The following is a 22,553-nucleotide window of genomic DNA, read 5'->3' as shown; positions in this document are numbered from 1 at the left end:
CATCTGCCAACAACTCAAGATCATTATCTACATCTACCAATGACTCAAGATCATTATCTACTTAAGTTGGATTAACTCAAAGAGCAGCACAAAGATCACAGGAGCCGTCACTACTGGACACGAGCAAAGGAAAAGGACAAGCATACTTACCAAATATATTGGCTGCTGCTATGCTAATAAAGCAAAGAAGGGTGCAAACTGGGATGGAGCCCATCTTGCGATGGGAGAGCTCCATCCCCTGGTGTCACTGAGGCAGCCCTGCACACCACACGTAGCCCCCGCCTGCCTTTTTATAGCAACCACTGTTCCAATAAGTTCCCTTATGTGCTGGTAGACTGGCCACGGAGATGGGCGAGTGACGCATGTGATACTTCTGAGAAAACCACAAGGGGCCCCTTCACCTGGAGCTGCCCTCGTGGTTTCCATCAGCGAGCCCTCACCCCTCTGCAGGGAGCACTCCTGAGCCCAGGCACTGGAAAGGAGAACGAGCAGCAGCAGGCTCAGGGGGCGGCAGGGAGGACTTCGTTAAATCGCCACGCACATTAAGCAGATTGACATGGCCTCGGCCAAAGATACTCTTGTCACCTATACAACCATTGGCACTGAGTTAGAGATCCAGCCCCTTGCCCAGGAGCCTGATATCCCACTGAAGTCAATGGCAAGTTAGAGATCTGAAATACATCAGGCAATCTTGGCATGGGGCAGGTTTGTGAAGAATGCTGCCAACACTGAAGAAACATCACAGATCAAAATATGTGTTTAAATATAATCGTTAAGTATTATATTTTGCCTTTGTTAAGACTTTGTGCCCCTTATTAGAAGCACATTTTTTTGTTCTAGAAAGCCTAGCACACTGTGGGGAGAGGCAAGACGGAGGCTTCCAAGCAAGGCAACACTATGAGCAAATACACCTTGTGGTGCAGTTATTAAGCGAGAAACAGGATAGCTGCAGCTCCACTGACTGTGAAGGGAATTGAGGGTCAGAGTCAAATGCATTCAACATTTTTCTTCAAATTCCACTTGCAACAAGCACTTTATGCAGCCCAATATCTGGCTGGAAGTAGCCTAGTTTCTGAGGCTTCATCCTCTAGGTGTTATACGTGTATGGCAATTAAGCACGTTAACGCAAGTCAGTTCTTTTGTGAACTTATTACATGCAAGATCTTCAACCTAAAACAATTCAGAACTATTATTTCCTTGATTCTAGAGTATCATTTCTTACTTGTCCGCCTCTTATGGCTCTCAAGTAGCATTTACCTGCAAGAGGAATTATAAGAACTCACATTCACGTAAAGCTAGCTCGACAACCAGTCCCAGAACAATTAGCTAAATAATAATAGAAGTACACATCTGAGGATGGACTTAGGCTGATTTAATTAAAAAAAAAAAAAAAAAAAAAGTGACAGCAGCACTCTTATTTGTGATCCATGGGTACTAGAGAGTCTAGAAACAATTCCATTGATACCCTCTTACAGACCATGACTGTGCCTGCGCTAACAGTGATTCGAGCATCCTTCTGTCTGAGTTGTGGACCTCTTAAGTGCTACAGCATTTGATATATATGGTAAATGTGACCTCAAACAGCAGTACAAGCTTGCTTTACCAGGATTAGTCTTTTTAAAATGAGTGGGGCTATATTTGGACTTGATTTTCAAGCAGTCTATTCTGGTTTTAAGTCAGTAGTCAGCAGAAAGATCAAGCTGGGAAACAACGAAGAACATGTCCAGTGTAGAGGGCAGGCTGAAAAAGGCACCTTCAAAGGCATAAAGAAAATTTCTGTAACAGCCCGGATTAAGCAGACACAAAAAGAAAATTAATTTCTGGATTAGTAGAGTGTATGTAGGGAAATATACATGCAGATCAAAGCCATCAGACCAAACAAAGAACAGCATTAGCACTAGGGTGGTTGAATTGTAAAAGATTTTAAGTTTGACCATGAAATATATTCCATGCTTTTCTGGATATATGCTTCAGGGGTCTCAGGTTTGTGTCTGACCCCCATTCCAGTGGGGCAGTTACAGAAGAGCAACAAGAGCCAGCAGAGCCCCATGCCGTGGGCTCTCCAGGGGCAGCAGGTTCTGTGCTGTCATATAAAACGATGGGGCAGAGGGGGAGCAATACATTTATTTAACCCATTTCCTAAAGTTAGTCCAGAACTGTTATCCAGGCAATTGCTTTCAGGCAATCCTTGCACAGCAAATGAGAAGAGAGAGGCTTTTTATGGTAAATGTTCACTTTCCTCCTCCTCCCTTGCTGACTACCAAAGGTCATTAGTAGTTGTAATGGAATAAGGCAGACAGGAAACCAAGGAGGTCTCAAAGGGCTGTTATTAACAGAAAGAAGCACAAATCTACAGTATCTGCATACTGTTGATTCCCAAGACTGCTTTTATTCCCTTCAAAAACACTCAGAAAACAACCTCTGAACTATGCAAGTGGGAAGAGCAGCCAGGTCTTAAAAGTCTCTTCAAAAGCCAAGTGGCAGAGAGTGCTGGCAATCTGTATCACTTAAACCACTTCTAGATGTGCATCACGCCACAATGGGCATTTTGGTACACGCAAGTTCAGTGGGATGCAATAGCCCATGGATCCAAAAAAAAAGTTAAAGAAAAAAAAAAAAAAGGTAGTTTACAGAGCAATATATGCAACCCACATTCTTTAGAGAAGAAAAAAAAGAAAAAAGACCCATGATCTGGTGAGACAAATTAAGAAAATGCTCAGTGCATAACATTCCCTTCAGTAAAGGGACAACAGCATTGAGCTCTATTTTTACCATCTGGGAAAAGATGGAAAAATATCTCAAATTAGCTCATCACTGGTGGTAAGCAAAGAAGCAAGTGGAAAATGCCCCTGCAGCCAATATGGCCTTAAAAGTAGTTTGTCTTCAAAATCATTGCTTTAGTGCTATAAATGAAGGTTTTATTTGTTGTATAAACCATCGAAAAGCAACTCAATCTAAATCATAATTGATTGGGAGAAAGAAAAAATGTCAGCGTGATGATACATTCTGTTGAAATCTCAGACCTGAAGGGAGAAGCAGACCATTTACCCAGTGTTCCAGTTTTGCATTTACTTTCTTAGCAGAAAAATTGCACAGATTTGTGTAAGTGCCACGATTACATAGCAGAAAGCTCAAGGGTAAGTTCTACCTCTATAGGTGTACATAAACATCTATATCCACAGAAAAGTTGCTTTCACACAAATAAAGCTTGAGCCTAAAAAACCTTATATTAATGAAAGAGCTTAAGGAAGTCTCCTGAACATGGCAGCAATTTGGAAGTAAAAATTTTAAGAACTGTAAGCTTTGTCAGGTTATGCCCATATCATGTATTTCATTTATTTTTAAATAACTGCTTTTCTGTTTTAAATGGGAATCAAATACTGGCCCATCCTCTCCCACATTTTAAGAAAACCATGCAAAATCATAGACTCGTGCTATTCCTTAGCAGCTTAGCTCTCCTTTGTGAGCACAATAAGTTTCACATTCAGAACATTTCTTCTCAAGCATGAGACTCTTTCCCAGCTTCTTCACATGATTTTGGCACAGACAGCAATAAGTAGATCTGTGAAGCACGTTATCTCTAATTTAATTCTCAAAAGAGGACAAATGTGACAAAACAACAAAATTAAAAGATGAAGAGCATACACTTGTTCTTCAGATTGAAAAAATGATGGGGAAGTATCAGAACACTAAAGTTGGCTAAGTCAGAAAAGTAGGCAGAGAACTTCTCATTTTTTATTTATTTATTGTATTATCATTCACCAGTTGGCAAAGTGCCTTTGGTGGCAGAAGAACCTAAAGAAGCCCACTTAACAAAACTTGAATTTACTTTTACTTCTCCAGAAACAAACCATTCCTAGGATAGATGAAATAGCTTTTTTTTTTCTTACATATTCATATGTAAGAAACAAATCTTACGTATTTTCTTACATAGCTAACAGGATACAGCACAACCTTTCCCGTATATGTCTAACCTTGGCAATAGAAGGTAAAAAAATGTTTATTTTAATCTTATAGCATCAGAAACGCAGACTATTTTGAACCCCCAAGCAGAACTCAGGTCTGCAGTCAGCAGTGGAGTGATGGATGGGTCTGCACGCTTCATAGATTCAGTATCTGGCAAATGCAAACTAATCAATGTGAGAGTAGACATCCTTAGTCATACAAGGACATCGACAAGGTGCTGAATTTCTGGTGTTGGTAGGCCAAAATTATTTGTGGTCTTTTTGACAACGCAATACTTAACCTTCTTTGAACTGAACGCAACAGTCTAGGTCAAGGAAGTCGGATTTCTCCTTGAATTTGCTTTTTAAGTCCTGCCACACAAGAAAGCTGTGGAATTCATTATGTCACCTGAGGGGGGTTGTGGTCTAAAAAGATAGAAATTACTGAAAAATGATGGATTAAACAAACTCATAGAGACCAACAAAACTGATAAATGCTCATAAAGATTTTGTTTAAGGAAACATTTGTTTTCTAGAACTGAAAGTTACATTAAGGGAAAGACCAATTTGTATTGGTCGTCAATATATTTCTCTTTATCGACAATATAGTTCTCTGGATGCTCAACATTAGGCTTCTGCCTAACATAAGATACTGGATAGCTAGATCTTTGATCTAACTCAGGGCTAGAAAAAAGCGTTTCAGATCTGAATTTGGCCACGTATCTTTTAAATTTAAGAGAACGTTTTGAGATGTTGTCTTCAGTAACAAAGAAAAGATCTTCTGTATTAGAGTAATTTATTTTTTTTTTAAATATGTTCAAGATCATAGCAATTTTTGCTATGTGAACAACTAAACTATTTCTGTGTATCAGTGACTTGTTTAAATACTGCCTGATTTCATTTATGCCCCAGTCCACAAGACGGTTAGGACAGGAATATTCTCAGCAGTGCTTGCTCGTTTCCTACTACAGTACAAACCTGAACAACCATTTATAGACAATATTAAAATACAAGAAATCATTAAAATAAACTGAAGTTATTTTGTAATGACATCACACAGAGACACAAAACTATAAAAACACTCTTAGAAGGCAGACATCAGCCCACAAAGAGACACCATCACTGTGAATAAGTTGTTAAAAGACCCTTTCAAGAACCGAGTGCATTGCAAAACTCAACACTTGAAATTGTTAAAACACCAGAGCAGCTCAGGAACAGAAAAGTCTTCTAATTACTTGGTTGCACAGTAAGAGAGCATTCGTTACTGCAAATAATTTATTGGTTACATAATTCAGCTACAGGCTAAAATACAACTGAAGATTCCCTAAGGTTTTGAGATGTACACAAATAAAAGAGTATCCATCACTGTATGTAGTTCATTGACTACAGGCTAAACACACGAGTGAAGATTCCCTACTGCTTTAAAACATACGCAAATGCTCACCCACTCACTAAAACTAAAGTCCACTGAATGGAAGCCCAGGCACATAATCTCAACAGACCTTTATTGTATTAGAATGCAGTCAACATTATTGCTATTATAAAAAGACAAATCACAGAAGAAAGTACTTTGCGTCGCTCGTAGATTTCTTCATAGTGCACTGCTGCCTCTCAGCGTGGTTAGTGACAACTCACTGATGCACAGGGCTACAGCTGAAGGCGGTGGCTCTCGCCAGTTCTACAGAAGAGGAAGCTGCTGTTTGAGCAAACAGCAATTGAACCAGCTTCAGTTACTCAAGGCTGGCTCGTCTACAGCTTACACACAGCCCCATGTGCACGTAAAGGGAAATCCACTCCTGAATAATTTTTCATGCTAGTTCATTTTCTCCACACGGTCTCCAATTTTTCATTTGGGTTGTTCAGGCTGGTGCAGAATGGCCGCCAAGTGCTCACTCTGCTCTTTGTGCAGGTTATTTTCACAGTCGTTACATGCTCCGTATTTATTTTCCATATATAAACAGATATACACATAGTGTATAATAGTTATTGCTAAAGACAGATCCCTATAACCGGCGCCCAGGACATAACACGGTATAATAAAAAATCATTACTGAAGTATTTCAAAAAAATTGTAAAGTGATCACCTATAGCCACATAAGTCTTAGTAAAATGGAAGAACAGTAGCAGCTAATTGAATGCAAAGATAGCGATGGATTAGAGCCTCTGGTTTTAATAAGCACTGTGAAATTAAGGCTGACAGACTGCAACTTTTGTAAGCAGTAGACAGAAAACACAAGGTTCCAGTCTGTTAAACTGACATGGCAAAGGTGATTCCCTTTCGCAGTGAAGGGCATAATTGCAAGACCCCCTTCACACATCAGCACCTCCGGAGAGCCGGTAATAAGGCGAGGATCTCAAGATGGATGGGCTGCCCACTTCTTGTTATGAAGCTCCTGGTTGCAGTGCTTCCCATCTCTGATTTTGTGGCTGATTTTAACATCACGCTCTGGTTATCTCAGCACAGGATCTGTTTTCTGTCTTTTAAAGTCTCAGTGAAAAAAATATTTGCAGTTTTCCTTCAAATACAGAGGAAAAATATTCTGTTTTGCAAGCATTAAAATACTTTTGTAACTTCACAGCAAAGCCCAAGTGACTCCTGTACATGAAAACATCCATCTTGGCAAGGAGCTGGAGTGTAGGTTTTTTGTTTGGTTGTTTTGCTTTTGTAGAATTAATTTGAGCCCAGAAAATCTAGAAGCCAGATGGAAGCAGGAGATCAACATTTGCACGTGATCAGACGATGTGTACTAGAGGAAGGCAGCAAAACCATCTGAAGATTTTGTCACGGTACAGACAATCCGACCATACACAGCTTATAGGACACTTAAGATGTAAGAGAGAAGAGCAGAGGAGACCTTTCCCTAGAACCGCTTCCCCCGGCAGCCAGAAAATAAAAGCGGACAAGATTGAAACCCTCCTGGCATCACAAAACAGGGCAGAGTGCAGAAAACTGAAGAACAAGAGGAGAGTCAGATGCAAGGTGGAAAACAAACAGCCAAGGAGCACATGTAGAAACTTACATATCAGGTGAAGAGACGGGAGGGCGTCAGCTCTACAAGAGGACTGCACCCATGGAAAAACAGCTTCAATTCTTCGCAAGGCAGCAAAGAAAACCATCAGGAAACCAAAACTCATCTTCTAAATAGGATTATGGACTTCTGTGGCCGTAAATTACTCTATACTTGAACAAAGATCTATGCATCTAAGGCCAGAATAGCCAAAATATGGGCATTACCTCCCTACAGCTACCCAAGAACAGAGTTAGTAGGAAGTATCTTCCAACCATTCCCTGCCCTAAAATTTGAAGCAACTCTCATTTTATAGCTGAAACATAGGCAACCCCTCATACACGTTATCTGATAACACCACCAATACTGTTTCCTTTATGACTGTAATACTGATGTCCTGCTGCCACCACTGCAACTGAAAACGCAAGATTTCTGATGTGGATGGCTGTTATGGGTACAGGAAGAAGGGTTTGAAGCAACTCATTCCTGATACTCTCCATAAGAAAAAACAGTGTGGATGAAATCCAGACAAAAAGCTAGGCAGTTAAAGGCCCCACAAATTTGCCATTTAGCCCTGTGGAATCACAAGAAGTCCAACGGCATTTCCCTTTTGTTTATTACTTAAAATCTTGTAAGTTAAAAGAAGGCTAAAAACTTACATTTGTTTTACTTTTCTGAGCACAAACATCAAAAACTGTCATTACAGCACCACATACTATTACTTCCTCCTCGAAGACAGCCTCCTTTGTCATACAGCACAAGAAACTGCAATTCATATCCAGGTAAGTGATGTTGCTAAGAGACTGTGTATAGATCCCTGGATTATTTATTGAAGAAGCAGGAAGACAGATGGAAAATGATGCCTAGAGAGAAAAAAAAAAGGATTCCCTTGATGTCAACTAGAAGACTTACTGGTATGCATCAGATCCCATCAGGTTTGACTGGCACACGAGCAAAGCAATCAACTGTAGGCTACACTCTGCAAAACACTTAAGACTTTTATGGCACTTGACTTTTAAGTGTTCAAAAAAAAACTTCAAAAGCATCCCATACATCTGAGTACTTGAGAAACTGGGGCCAAAACTAACGTACATGTGTCACAGACTAACGTCACAATTTGAGAAAGCAAACCAAGACAAGTTTGTGAAGCATTCAGGCAACACACAATGAATGTATCATAACACTGTCCTTAAGGAAACTATCATATTTTTTACAAGACATGAATGCTTGCAAGATTTTTTTCTCTATCTATAATGATTGACTACACAAGAAGCGAAGATAAAAAAATAAATATTAATCAGATTACTTGTTTTTGTAAGCACAGTCCACCCTGAATAAGGTAGGATCCTGAAGGATAAGGTTACGTACTCATGTAAATTTAGAGACTGCTGCAAACACAAGTAGCTACAAGGGCAACTTCGACTATGACCTCATGACGTCCTTTCCAGAAAATTCTTCCATCCCTGCACTTCCTTTCCTCCCGCCTGGAATCTCTCCGCACACCTCCACCTTCAGTAACATTTACAGTTATATTACATCACACACCTGCACACACATTGCATAATATTGCTACAGTGTATGCCGTATAAATTAGCTAAATACACTCCACTTTGTTTCAAAGTAATTCACCGGGATTTACACTTCTCTTATACAGTACACACAGTACCACATTCAGGGATATGCAGCAAGTGAATAATATATAAAAGTCTCACATATCAAAAAGCAAGTAGGTCACTCAGCTACTCATATTGGTTTAAGCGGTAATTTAAGCATCCAACTATATAACACAGAGTGCTTTATTTATTAACAGTTGCTATAAAAACGTCAACAGCTCCTCAGCTGCTGTATTCGTTCTGTATTAGGAAGTTGCTGATCATGATGCTATAATTGACTCCATTATCATACAGCTCTGTAATATCTCCTATAAGCTTGACATGGCAAGACTTGAAATAGCAACCACTCTGTAACACAGGCTTACATTTTGTTTTCGACATCAAGAGTGATAACTTACTTCAGACATGACAGACAGGAGATGTCAGGGTAGGTATGTTTTAGCAATGAACCAGCCATGCTACTTTCTCAGTTATGGATTTATCATGAAAGTTCAATGTGCAGGTTGCAAAGTCTTTCCCAGATAATCCATCTTTGGCACATTTTTCAATTTTATGAATCCTCAAAAGGCAGTCCAAAATTTTTTGATTTTTGATGGTCTGTACATTACTGTAATCATATTTTACACTTGTATGTAGATCAGGAAGAAAAATGGAAAATGTAGAGTATGCAGAATAGTTTTAATAAACAGTTTTACATACAGTACCTTACATATAGAACAGTGTGTTTGCAAATTTAAATAATTTTTGAATGTACAGTGGCTTGTACTCTTATCAAAAGGTAAATTCAAGTTTACTGTCTATCGGTTCTAAAATGCATTTATACAGATAACTAGAACTGATAAACAGATGCGAGGCATAAAATGTTCAAGTATCTTAATGTCATCAGTTAAATAGCCTCCTTTTAACAGTCATATTTTACAAATTTCAAAACCTGTACATACATTATTTTCAATTTTAGAAACTGCTTGTTAAAAGGTAACATTTCATGTTAACCACCAGTTCTTATAGTCTATTGTAATAAAACTAGACGTGTAGATATAAATGTATATAGTATGTATATATGTACATGTGTATCTATACACATATACATACACATACAAGTATGTATGTAGCACTGGGTACAGCGGCAACTTATAAGCACAGGGAAAGTCCTGGGCTCAAAAACCAGCAAGAGCTAACAGAGCAACTAGGTTGCCTTTGGTTTCATGATGTTTCATTCACTGAAGCTGGAAATTTTTATAAAAAAAATGTATAATGTATCTTGTGATATTTATCCTAGTGGTTTAGTATATTCACAGCCACAGACAGTTTTGCTTATCTTGTCATTCCTCATCCCAGCTGAGGATGGTAAAGTTTTAGAGGGCACAAACCAGAACAGAAATATCCAGGACAAAAAGGGTACTTTGAACTCTGAATACTGCCACAGAACATTAAAAAAATAAAAATAAAAACAAAAACCCACCTACATACAATTTGGGGTGGATTGCTGGCACCAAGTAGGACTTTGGAAAAAACCTTCATGTAAGCCATAATAAAAATCTCATCCCAGTGGTTGTAAATATTATTTGGCACATCTGACCACTATTTGCCACTTCTGTTTTAAAGGAGCCTAAGGGTGCTGTAATAAGGATTTCTATTTAAAAAAATACTTTAAAAAGGAGACCATGACAAGTAGTTTCTTTCAAAATCAAAGCTAGTATGCTCATTTTCCTGAACATTCATGAGAGAAGGAAATAATCTATAAATTTTCTTGTAGAGAGGATACAGATCTCTCTGTGTCTATCTTTCACTAGCAAGATAAGAGGAATTAATTGAAAATACAGTTCTCAATAACTTTTAGTCAGCTGAATACTGAATTTAGAATTTTCTGTCAAAGGTTTCAAAATAGGAGCACTGTTCTTCGCAGAGTGTTCAGCTTTCTTGTATGCAGAAGTTTCCTTGTTTTTCATGTTAAGATCAAATCAATATTTCTCAGTATGTAATATATTACATTTTGAGGTTTGGACATTGAATATTCAGATTTTCAATACAACAGATTTATTACTCTAGATTTCCTCTCCTCTCTCTAAAGCTTCAGGCTATTAATGTAATCAGCAAAGAACTATATAAATGCTCAGCTTTTTGCTGTCTTCCTGTCAGTCTTGTGGCTAGTAAGAAAATTCACCGTAGAGAACCTATTTTCATTTCTTTATTCTTCCTTTTGTCATACAGAGCAAAGCGTTGCTATTTGCTGTACTTTCCCCATGTCGATTAAGAGCTGTTTGATACGTCGCTTGAGCTGAGGCAATCTTGCCAGAGGATCTGGTGGCTCCAGTTCTCCAGTGAAATCCAGCCAGCTTTCTAAAACTACAGAAGTAAAACGGAGAAGAAATTGGTTAGAATGAGTCTCTGATAAATACTTCTCACAAAAATTAAACTTTTCTTTCATATCTTATCTTTAATAAGAAGGGAAAATATACTGAGGCTGTGACTTCTATTTTACAGAAAAAAATAGGGAAATCACCACTAATTCAGTGTTTCACTCAAGCAATCTAAACATATCTTCTAATTTGATTGTTGTTATAAAAAGGTGCTTGGGAGCAAATTATACCCTTAGCTGACAACTTACTGTCTACACACACACAAAAGAAACTTAAAGTTCAAAGCCTTCTAGCTATGACAGATCTGCAACAGGAAATGCAATCCTTAACACAAGGATCAGAGAAATTCTAGGCTCTCTTCTGTCACTTTTACAGGTTCCTAGTTGCAAGGTCCAGACTACAGAACAGCTTTCCAGTCTTCAAACAAATGTTTTTGAAATAATTTTTAAGCTTCTAGAGACAAACAAGGGAAAAGATGAACTCAAATTCTAGAAATACTGCCTAGTATGAGCAGAAATACTGAAAGTAAAACTGCAAATAGGAGTTAGATGACTATTTGTCAAGAGGCAATTAAGGACTCCTATTTTTTTTTTTTTTATATTTTCTCAATATAAATTGATATTTTTTTCTCAATATAAATTGATATAAAAAAATATAAATATAATTGAGAAAAACTCAAACTCTCCTCATTTCTAAGTTTCTACAACTGGTGAGTAAACTCACGTGCTGTAATATTTACACCCATACTACAATCTCACGCATGTTTTCCCATGAAGCCCAGTTTAATGAAACCAATTACGTGGTAATATAGCAAACCAAAGATGAAGGCAGAATGAACACACTTTTCCTGAATACTGTCCAGTACTAGAACAATCAAGCCAAAAGCCCTCCAGTTGCAGAAAATTCCATCAAATTTATGATCCATATCTGGACAAAGACTAGACAAGTTATCAAAGCCTTCTAAAGTCTAATATCACAGACTTGAGCTAAATTGTCAGGGGTCCTAAGCACTTAAGCTACTTTGATGGACAGTAAGAACCCGTGGAAGAGACCTGAAGAACCACGGGTGCAAGCTTTAGTTATAGTTTTAGGTGCTGAAATTTGAATACAATACTTAAAAAAAAAAATCAATCCTCAGCCTCTCATGTCACCTTCAACACAGACTATGAAAGAAGCTGTTACTAGTATTAACAAGTATCTGTAAATACAGTTACCATCAACTTCCTTTTCAATCAGGTCCATTCTGCTGGTGACTTCGTTCTGTACATTCTCTATATGGGTAAGGAGATTTAGCTGCCATTGAAGATGCGTGTCCACTTGTTCCTCTGAGCCTTTTCTTTCATTGCAAAGAAACACAGTGTTTCCTTCAGCAGAATTCTTCTTCATAGGTGCAACAGAAAGAAAAAAATTGCCATTTAAGAGTGTCTATTTAATTTCTGGTGTTGATTTTGACACTTGAATCACGATACACTATGCTGACTTTACTTCTGTCTACTTGACAAAAAGCATACTCAGCCATGTACCATGACACGTCAATAGACTAAACCAATCAAAATGCAAATTCTATACAAATGAGCATGTATAGCATTAGGGGAATGAGGTGAGGTAAAGTTTACCAGCTCACGCACTTTGTTTAATGCAGTAAGACAGACTGCATTTCTGTGCCCTGTTAATACAAATCGTGAGTCAATTCATGAAGTGCTGAAATGCATATGTGTACCGTCACCAAACATATGAAAAACCCTAAGATTTGTTTCAAATTTAGCCAGAGAATGAAGGAATACTGCCTAAAATAGACTAATACTCAAGATGTCAGAAGTAATTTTTGCATTAGTCATCTGGCCATTCAACTGCAGATTAAAACAGAAGATTGCTTCCTACTACTGCTGCGATCCCCTGTAACTTACCACCACAGGTTCTGGCCAGAATTAAACATGTTTGGGATGGTTACGGGGATAATATCGTCCAGAGTTGTACAAACATTTTATGCAACATACTATCTGAAGATCATCTTTGAAATAATGAATATCTTCACTGCAAGTCAGAGATGGCACACAGGCACCTCATCTTCCTGTATCTCATGTTTCAGCTAATGGAAATGACCAAAGTAAATGCACCAGATTGAACATGTTAACTGAAGCGTTCAGTATCTTTATTAATTAGCAGGATTTGCAGTTTCAGTTTTATACCCATTATGACTTCGTATCCGATGAAGTTACTACACTATTGATAATTCTATTTTAGGGATTTAATTTAAGGAAAATTCTGGATACATGTGCTCACAAATGTCAGATGTCACAAATGTCACTCATGGCAAATGTCAGAGCAAGGAGTGAATTTTATTTTAATACACTGATTTGACGAAGTGTTTAGTTCATGTTCTTTCCTTGTCACTGACAGATCTTTAGTCACTTCTTAAGCAAAAGTTAACTGTTTCTTTTGAAGACTTGACCCCCCAAAAAATCAAATAAATTAAACTTAGACCATCCAGCTGGTAGCTTTGTGAGCAAGTCCTGGAGGACAAATATTGTTAATATTCACAATATTCATTAAAGAAGTTATTTACCAAAGATAAGTTTTTGAAAGTCATAGAAGCCTCTAAACTCTAACACTTTCCAGATATAATCTTTCTCCTTGCAAGGTATCAGGTTTGCCTCTTTAGTGCTTTCACTATTCACATTATGTCACTAATCTTTATATAGGACGCTTCCAATGTAAATACAAAATGTTCCCTTTATGACAACTTTCAGACTCTTGTACACCTGCAAAAGAAGAATGTTGTTTTTCCCTTGTGGGACGAGAGGGAATGGGCTAAAGTTGCACCAGGGGAGGTTTAGGTTGGATATTAGGAAGAACTTCTTTACTGAAAGGGTTGTTAGGCATTGGAATGGGCTGTCCAGGAAAGTGGTTGAGTCACCATCCCTGGAGGTCTTTAAAATATGTTTAGACATAGAGCTTAGCGATATGGTTTAGTGGAGGACTTGTTAGCGTTAGGTCAGAGGTTGGACTAGATGATCTTTGAGGTCTCTTCCAACCTAGATGATTCTGTGACTAATAAGAGGCTAAAAAGTTTCAGCCCTTTTCCACGATGTAATAGGTTCAAACACTTAATGCAAAACTAAGAAAGAGATGTTTACTGAATATAATCCTGACTAGAAGGCTGAAAAAATTTAATTAGAAGAAATATGAAATGTAAGACTCAGAAGTTGCACACAACTTTTAGCTTAGTTAATCTGTAAATCATTACTCGTGGAATTCTAGTTAGTATTGATATTAAAAGGATATTGATACTAAAAGAAGAGTACAATAAAAAACACTATTACAAATCTCAGTTTAACAACAATTAAAAAACAAATAGAAAACAGAATTGAGAGAAAAAAGGAAATTCGCCCTGTTTTCCTCACCTCTCAAAAAACACTGAAGTTCTGTTTCAAGACCCCACATGTTAAGCATGGGATATTTTTTTTCCCTTTGAAACATTGGAAAGGAACAAATACAAACAGTTTTAGCATAGGCAATACTTTAACCATATTTTTCATTTCCTTCTCCAATCCAAATACATATTATTTACCTGAAACTATTTCAGTGATCCAACTTTGCTCTTAGTGATTTCCACTGACGTATTTGATAAATGCTTTTATGTACTTGAACTTTGTAAGATTGAACATACTCTTCTAATTAAGAAACTTCCCAGATGAAGAATGATACTTACCTGCTCATTCATGCCATCATCTTTAAAAGAATACTGTAAACAGTTTTTATTCTCTGAACAAAATTCCTGGTCTTCGTCAAAACTACTTGTATCTTCATCATCTGAGCTCATAGGGTCAGTGACTGCTTTGCAGTCTTGACCAAAACTCTGTGGTTTTTGGTAACTGTGCTCACTTGTGATGTATGTTTCCTCCATCTTCTGGGGTAAGCTAGGTGTCTCTTTATGGTTTTGACTGTGACACGTCCTTTCAGTCAGATTAACAGCATCTGGCAAAGTCACTATCTTTTTCTCTACCCCAAGAGTTATTTGTTCCTGTTCTTTTCGCATCCCTGAATAAGCCCAGAGATGAAGGTCTGGGTGATGTTTATTTCTACAACAAAGGGGAGAAAAAGAAAAACATGTTATACAGAACTACCTCCTACAGCACTGTACTATCAAGCATCCACTTCTGCTAGACCACATCTTTTGATAAGTACCATTATCCAACACGTAAGTGAATATTCCTAGGTTACTTATCAATTCAGGATAAAACTAGAATGCCCCTTTAACACAAAGTCAGCTATTAAAAAAAACACCAATAACAGTGGATCTTCTGAGCACCTAACTCCCACTGAAGCTGAGGGTACTCTATATGTTGCACTGAAACTATTTAAAGTATTTGAGAAGATGTTTTTTCAATATGACAGAATAACGCATATGGAAACAGCAGTTTCTGTTCCCTGAATATACAAAGATTGAGAATAGACCCTGGACTGATACTTACTTCAATATCCCAATCTTCAGCTGTAGTCCATGCAGTATTTCTGTTACACCATATACATCTGCCAGTAGGTGATGGGTTGACACAATCTTTTTGGCATTAAGATGAGAGTAGTTTTCTTTCAAAAATGATAATCCACACATGTGTCCGTTGTTTAGCCAGTCTTTATCATAAAGATATTTGGCACTCCACCTCTGACCTGTGTGTAAGCAATAAACAAATTGAGGACCATCTAAAGCCACAGTGCAATTGTATTTTTAAAACTAGAGTGTTATAATTATATGCTCTACTCTCCCCTAAACGCCTAACACTCATGAGAGAATGATTCAGTATCTTGTTATTTTATTGAGATTTTAAAACTTAGTTTTCATGGCTTTAAAGGGAACACATCATTTTGAAAACAAAAGTAAAGCTGGAATCTCATAATCTCTGTAAATGGCATTTGAAATGAAAACTTAAGTTTGCAATTAGAGCACAGGATATAAAAGAAGTTTAGTATTGTCAATCTAACTGCAAAAAATCAGTTTAAATTGACATCTTAGTTTTCCAGTTTAAGTTAGCTCCGAGAGTTAAAAAGTAACTACAATACTGATAGAAATATTATAGAGTGGATTTTATATGGCTATGTCCAAAAGACCTACTTTGTTTTTGTAAAGCCAACAAATATTTTGCTTTAACAATGAATTCAGTATCTATTTATTAGAAGCTGGGAGAAGGCTTCATGAAAAGCAAACATCTCAAAGCCTTCATGAGAAGTAAACATCTCAAAGCTACCTGACAGCAGAGTTCTTACCCTCTCCTTTGAGGGGTCTTTCACCAGACACTATTAGACAGGATATCAAAGTAAGCGGGCATTAGGTCTCCCACACTATGGCAACATCTATAGATTTAACCCAACAGGCGTTAACAACTACTTAGCTAATGCTTCTACAGTAACTTAATTATGAAAAAAAGACATATACTACTTATTCCAATATTACTGTTTACAATGAGGTACCCAGACAAACAAACTGACTAAGATCGCAATATCTTACACTCAATTTCATATCAGACTATCATCATATACAGAACAAAGAACAGGTTGATGGAAGCCCTTCATACCTTTCAGGAGAATACCCTGTCTATCTCCTTTCTGCCCATTATCCCAATACACTTTAAAATACTGACATTGTGAATGACCTTTTTCTCCTGACATAGAAAGAAAAGAAGTAATGGTTAGGAAGGGAGAGAAGATAAAAATTAGGGACACAGTCTCCGTATAGCAGGGGATAACGAAGTACCTAGTACAGTGCAGGGAAAGAACACAAGACAAATTAGTTGTTTTTAATAAGAAAAGGCTCGACTACTCAAAGAGTACACCACATAAGGAATTATCAGACATGACTTTCTACCATCATCAAGGTTCAGATTGGGACAAATCGAAAAAGTCACATCTGTCCAGCTCTAGCTAATTTCTAAATTTGCTTCTCAAAATAATTAAAGAAACCTTATTTTATAACTTTACATACAGGCATTAGATTTAACTTCCTAAATTCAGAATGAAAGTAAATTTGGAGTTGTGGTCTCATGGCCCTCTTGAAACAGCTAACTGTTAGATAAATCACCAGAAGACATACATGAATTTGTATCAACCGTTGACAAATATTAAAAACTTTCCAAATCATATGGTTTTCCTTCAAATAACCGGTAGGAAAAAGGGGCTTATGGAAACAACTATTTAACATCAACAGCTTTCTAATCAAATATATTCAGTTCATAAGTAAATGGAGTTCTCAATTTTTTTTCTGTTTCAAAATTATCCTAATAATCTTAAATTCAAGGTGTGCTGTTTGTACACTATTGTTTAACATAAGTGCTAGGTTTTGGCAAAGACTTTACATATTCAATTCCACCTTTATTTACACTATTCTTGGCAAAGACAAAGACTATGAAATCACAATTAATATGAAATGACATCCACAGTATATTCCAGTGTAATGTGGTAGTAAGTCCTTTTTCTCTAAAAGGATATCTAAATGAACAGATGTGATTCCAAGCATATGGAAAACAGGTTACTGAACAAGGATGTTTAGGTTACAAAGACTTTTTAGAGTATAATGACATTAAAGGCTTGGGGGCATTAAGTTTCAACAACTGAAGTTATGGTAATTTAAATCACATAGAAGATTTAGCATAGCTGAACAAGACATTACTGACAGGAAAGTAAGTCTCTGCTCAGGGCAAGTCTTTCCCCAAAGAACTGTAACATATAAACGCAAAACAGACAACTTTAACAATTTAAGCAACATACATATATCTGCCTAAAAATCCCAAGCAGACAGATGCAGATAAAGGAGGTTTACTCATACCTGGTGGGTCTCTGCAGATATAACAGATGTACTGCTCTGGAATGCTGTCCTCTAACAATCCCATGCATACACTGTGCTGCCAACACAAGCACTCTTCACACTGACATCAGAAAAACAAAAGCGAAAACTAAAACTAAGATATGCAGATTCAAAAATCAGAAGCTCTCTCTTGTATCATCACAACTCAAAGGGCAGTTTAACTTAAATAGCTGACGAGTAAACTAATTTTATTTGGGCGATTTGTGTTTGGGTAGGCAAAGACATCAAGCTAAGAAGTAGCTTTAGTTCTGAAAATTACCTCAACCACAAATTCCAGACTGGAGAAAAAAATGAAGACGCAATATTTAATAGGATTTTATTACAACATTATAACAATTTAGCACCTAAATATTTAGTAGCGAAACATAAGACAGGAGTATAATATTACAGTAAAGTAGAAAGATAATGTAATACATTACAGCATAACAGTGAAAAGTAGAAAACTCTTCAGTTTAATTATTTATATTTACAAAGCATCTCTCCAGTGCGCTAGAAAGATGTGTTTTTAATATCGCACCAATGGAAAATCTAAAAGAAAAAGAAAATGAAGAGAAAATGAAAGAGGAGAAATAAGAGAACAGGAGAGCAAAAGAGAAGTGGTAAGACATGAAGGCCTAGAAACAGTAAACTGATTGCTCTCAATGAGGCAATGCATGAAGAGGAGGTAAGTGATCAACTTTAGGCTGTCAATGGACTTCAGAAATGGGCAGGAAACTACCACTTGTAAGTTCATTTTCCTCCTTTCTCAGCTCAGTGCTTGCCTATTTTCTAAATATCTGCTGTTTTACTACTGAAAATCTCTCCTCTGTTTTGACATGCATTTTGAACATCAACATATTCAGAACACTGAAGCTGCCTTTCCTCTTGTCATACCACTATAGCCAGTTTCCTCTCCTCTCTCCAAGAATTTCTACATCAGTCCATTTTTTCCATGTTATTATCGTTGCGGAATTCTTCCAACACACCACTGCATTTCAGTAATGCGTTCCCAGGGACAGTTTGTGTACTTGTTTTTCAGATCTTTCTTTCGTTTCCAAAAGACTACAAGTCCATTAACCAGGCAGCTAATTCTTGCTTCCTTCAAATCTCAGTTAAAAAGGCTCCGTATTTTCAACAGAAACTGTACCACATTGATAGCTGAACACCAACCTGTCCTCTGAGTCCAAAAACCACAGAAGTTCATCATCTTTTTAAAGTTATTGACAACTGACTTCTTCCTCGCTTTTGCTTGCATCTGATCTAATCACACAAATTCCTTGAGACAATGACTTTAAATTATTTGTTACTAGATGAAAGATGCTTCTTTCACTGCAGTACAAATACATAAGCAGCAGCAGCTGCAATCTGTCAGCAGCTGACACCATGTATTCTTCAAATGGCAAGTTTTCTCCTATTTTGCCCTATTCCAAATAATATTTAAACTCTTAGCAGCTTCTAAAATGAGCTACTCGTTTCTTGTTTGAGAACTGCTATTCTAACGATGAAGCACGCGCATCACAACACAAAGATACTAACAATATTAACATACGTATGGCAGAGATCTATACCAAGATTCACCAACCTTGGATAGAGCTGAGGTAAATTTACAGCGAGTAGAGTGGTGTCTACAAATAATATAGTGTGAAGCGCAAGGACCAAACCAGAAGTGCTGGTATAATTGGAACTGTCTATAGACAGAAAACTATCATTTGTGTGTGGAAAAGCATACATTTTTCCAACTTTATCAACTGTCTATATGCAAAAAGATTACCTTTCCTTACAAACCTGTTCTACATATCAAATTGTTAGAGGAAACCCATCCCAGAGAAAAAATTCTGCATACACTGGAGAGAATCACATGAAGTGCACAACACAGAAATATTTTGTTATTATTAGTTATTTCTATTTACAACTCTCTACTTAACTTCGGTATCCAACACCTTAGAAGGGTATCTTCCCAAGCACAAACTTCACGTCGAAAATATACCCCCTCAATTTCTTTACCTGAATCATAAAGCCATTTTCTTCATCCAGTTCACAAATGCATCTAACTATTTCATTGAGAGCATCATCTTCATCCTGAGACTCTTCAAAGTTAGTTGAATCAAAATCCTGATTGTATTCATCACCACTAAGTAACAAACTCTCTGTAGAGGAATCATCCAGGAACTCAACATCTGAAAGATCTAGTAAAAAAAAAAAACAAATGTGAAATTGTGAGTGCAAAAATATGCATTTAAAAAAAACCTGTTCTTCTATCAATTAAAAGTCTTAACCTATATATACCAAAAAAGTCACCCTCAAATGCACTGCTGGTATTTTATGATTTCTTGATGACCTCTGCAAAATGCCTTTAAATGCAATGTGATTGCATCAGAAGCAGAGTAGCAATCTTTAACTAAAGCAAGCACAATGCAGAACAGCTTGAGGAGTGCAAACATTTTGATTTAAATAGATGAAGCATAAATTAGCCACCATATTTATAGCTACAATCAAAAACTTAAGATGCTTAAAAAAAATCGAAAAATTTTATAGCCAAAATCTATTTATTTATTTATTATGTTTCCTAAGAAACTAAACCTACAAACTGAAAGTTTCCGCTCAGCCAACCTACTTTCTCCACTAAGGTCAACAGACAAGATAGCTCTTGGATACTGGTACGATGTATTCTTCTCTGAGAACATGCTGCGCAAAGTCAAAGAGCTTCCTGAGGACCGCGTTAATGGAGAAGAGCACCTGTCCAAGAACTCAACAGAACTATCTTCATAATCCGAATAATCTGAAAAGTTAACAACAGGATTAGCTGATGTTACAAAAATTTGTGACAAATGAAAAAAAACATAAGAAAACAATATTACGTTCAGACGTAAAGAGCATCAACACTGAGGTATTAGATGACAAAACTGAACATGAAATGGCAAATGCTTTTCAAGACAGTTTTTCCAGAAATTTCCAGTAAGAACCATAATGAACCATAATGTATATTTATATATTCTCACTTGCAGACCTCCATCCTGCTCAACCAGAGAGGGGAGCTGGATGAGGCTGTTGGTTGTATGTGTTCGTGTGAAAACTCCATGTGCTTGTACCCAGTGGTAATCCATTTTCAGCCTTGCTACCGGTTGGATTTGGGGACAAGGCGCTGCAGCAGCCTTGCCTCTCGCTGGTGGCCAGAAGCAGCACAATCTATTTTTCTCTAACACACAGCCTATTTTGTAACAGTCTCAAGGAATGTTTCTTATGTTCTTAATCACAGTAACTGAAGAAAGCACCCAGGTAAGTCCAGCGGTAAGTAAGAGTAGCTATCCATCTACTCCTCTTAAAACTTTGAATACAAATGGTCATATTTCTGCATCTTCATCGTTCTGTAGAAGCACTACTGCTACCACCTGTGTTCTAGCAATGAGTTCCACAATCTGCTGCTCTCCTAAATACTTTCCATTAAGCCACTGTTAATATTTTTTCCTCTGTCAAAACCACACTATCACATTTCCTTAAGCATTGCGGAGTCAGGAACAGATCTGAAAATATGGTCTTCTAATCCACTCATTGATTATGTTGTATTGCTATCAACTTCACTGAAACAAGAGGAAGTTACCTACTTTCCACAGGCTTTATATGAATGAGTGTGACTGAAAAGGCATGTAAGTATTTGCAAAGAGACAATAGAAAATGCTGGGTATACAAAAGAAAACAAAAAAAATAAGCAGTCCTGACTACTTCAGCTATAGCTAGTTATTAAAACATGACAGAATTAATATGCAGTTTTCAATGTGCCATCACTTTCTGTACAGCAGCATAAGTCATGTGTATACTAAGAGAAAAAAAAAGTTTTTCTTTTTTTTAGACCTGCACAATACTCATCTGAAGCATATAATGTGCCCCCACTGTCTTCTTCCCCTAAATGCCTCATTTTGACTTGAAAGGAACGGAGCATGCCTCACACACTTTTTCTGCCCATACCATGAAAGTAGGGTAAGTTAGTTCTGGAGAAAGAAAATATTGCTTCTTTTGACAGATCATTTTTCAGTGAGCTTTTTCAGGGTCAGACACTAGAGTCAGGACCTGCCAAAGCATTTTTCTTTTTCTCTCAGTGAAAAAATCCAGACAGAATGCCTCTGGATTGCTTGAAACAGTTTTTCATGAGATAAATTTGCACAGGAGAAAATGCTGCAGTTCTATTCACGCTGCTTCTGCATCTGGATTTAAGATCTGTTTGTTGGGAGACTGGGAGGTACATAGTTTTCTCTTAATATTTACAAGCATTGGATATGGCCCCTAAAAGCTGAAACCTAATCATGGTACCTTTGTTAAGCTTTTAAGTATCACGACAAATTAGCCAAAGCAATAAAGAGAGAGAAACAAACAAACAAAAACCTTACAACCTCAAGATGGTAAAACAAAAGAACAATACTGCGGACAATGGCTCTAATTTAAGTTTGCAAGAGGTACTTTATCTCAATCAGTTTGAATCAATAAGTTTTTCAGAAACCACTGCGTGTTGGAGCTGTATGGAACCAAAGAAACACGCATACCCTCAGACAGTGGGAAGCTGAGGAGTATCTCAAGCACAGCCCTTTGCAAAACTGCAAAGTATCGCATGTCCACTGCGGCAAAATCAGTCTGACCAATTCCTCAAACATTTTATATTGTATACTACTTTTTTTTTTTTTCCTGTTGATTCACCTTAATTCCAATATTCAACACCAAAAATGTCAGAGGACTGCTCTGCTTACCTTTTTTTGGAAATACGTGAAACAGAAGTTTCGGGGCAATACTATGCAAGAGTT

At 37.2% G+C, this 22,553-nt stretch overlaps 2 protein-coding genes across 18 annotated transcripts in view; both read right to left on the bottom strand.

The window, feature by feature from the left end:
- Positions 1–9,086, bottom strand: part of TG (thyroglobulin) — a 167,409-nt gene extending 158,323 nt beyond the window's left edge. The window contains exon 1 of the mRNA XM_080582061.1: positions 151–9,086. Within this exon, the coding sequence (XP_080438187.1) occupies positions 151–235 (85 nt within the window). The 5' untranslated portion in view covers positions 236–9,086. The remainder of the gene's footprint in view (positions 1–150) is intronic.
- A 138-nt stretch (positions 9,087–9,224) lies between these two features.
- The window catches only part of PHF20L1 (PHD finger protein 20 like 1), a 54,497-nt gene continuing 41,168 nt past the window's right edge, over positions 9,225–22,553 (bottom strand). For 12 of the 17 annotated variants that reach the window (XM_080582076.1, XM_080582071.1, XM_080582073.1 and 9 more), the window contains 8 exons: positions 20,378–20,542; positions 19,768–19,949; positions 17,746–17,845; positions 16,499–16,585; positions 15,401–15,596; positions 14,638–15,007; positions 12,140–12,305; positions 9,225–10,911 (listed from right to left, as the gene is read on the bottom strand). In XM_080582076.1, the coding sequence (XP_080438202.1) occupies positions 10,769–10,911; positions 12,140–12,305; positions 14,638–15,007; positions 15,401–15,596; positions 16,499–16,585; positions 17,746–17,845; positions 19,768–19,949; positions 20,378–20,542 (1,409 nt within the window). In that variant the 3' untranslated portion in view covers positions 9,225–10,768. The remainder of the gene's footprint in view (positions 10,912–12,139; positions 12,306–14,637; positions 15,008–15,400; positions 15,597–16,498; positions 16,586–17,745; positions 17,846–19,767; positions 19,950–20,377; positions 20,543–22,553) is intronic. The other 5 variants (XM_080582074.1, XM_080582069.1, XM_080582070.1 and 2 more) reach the window with 1 other exon arrangement.

The sequence above is a fragment of the Anser brachyrhynchus genome (genome assembly GCF_964034855.1).
Source record: "Anser brachyrhynchus genome assembly, chromosome: 2".
In the NCBI taxonomy this organism is placed as follows: Eukaryota; Metazoa; Chordata; class Aves; order Anseriformes; family Anatidae; genus Anser; species Anser brachyrhynchus.
Note: the sequence above shows the minus strand (reverse complement) of the source record. Positions and strands in the feature narration are given on the sequence as shown.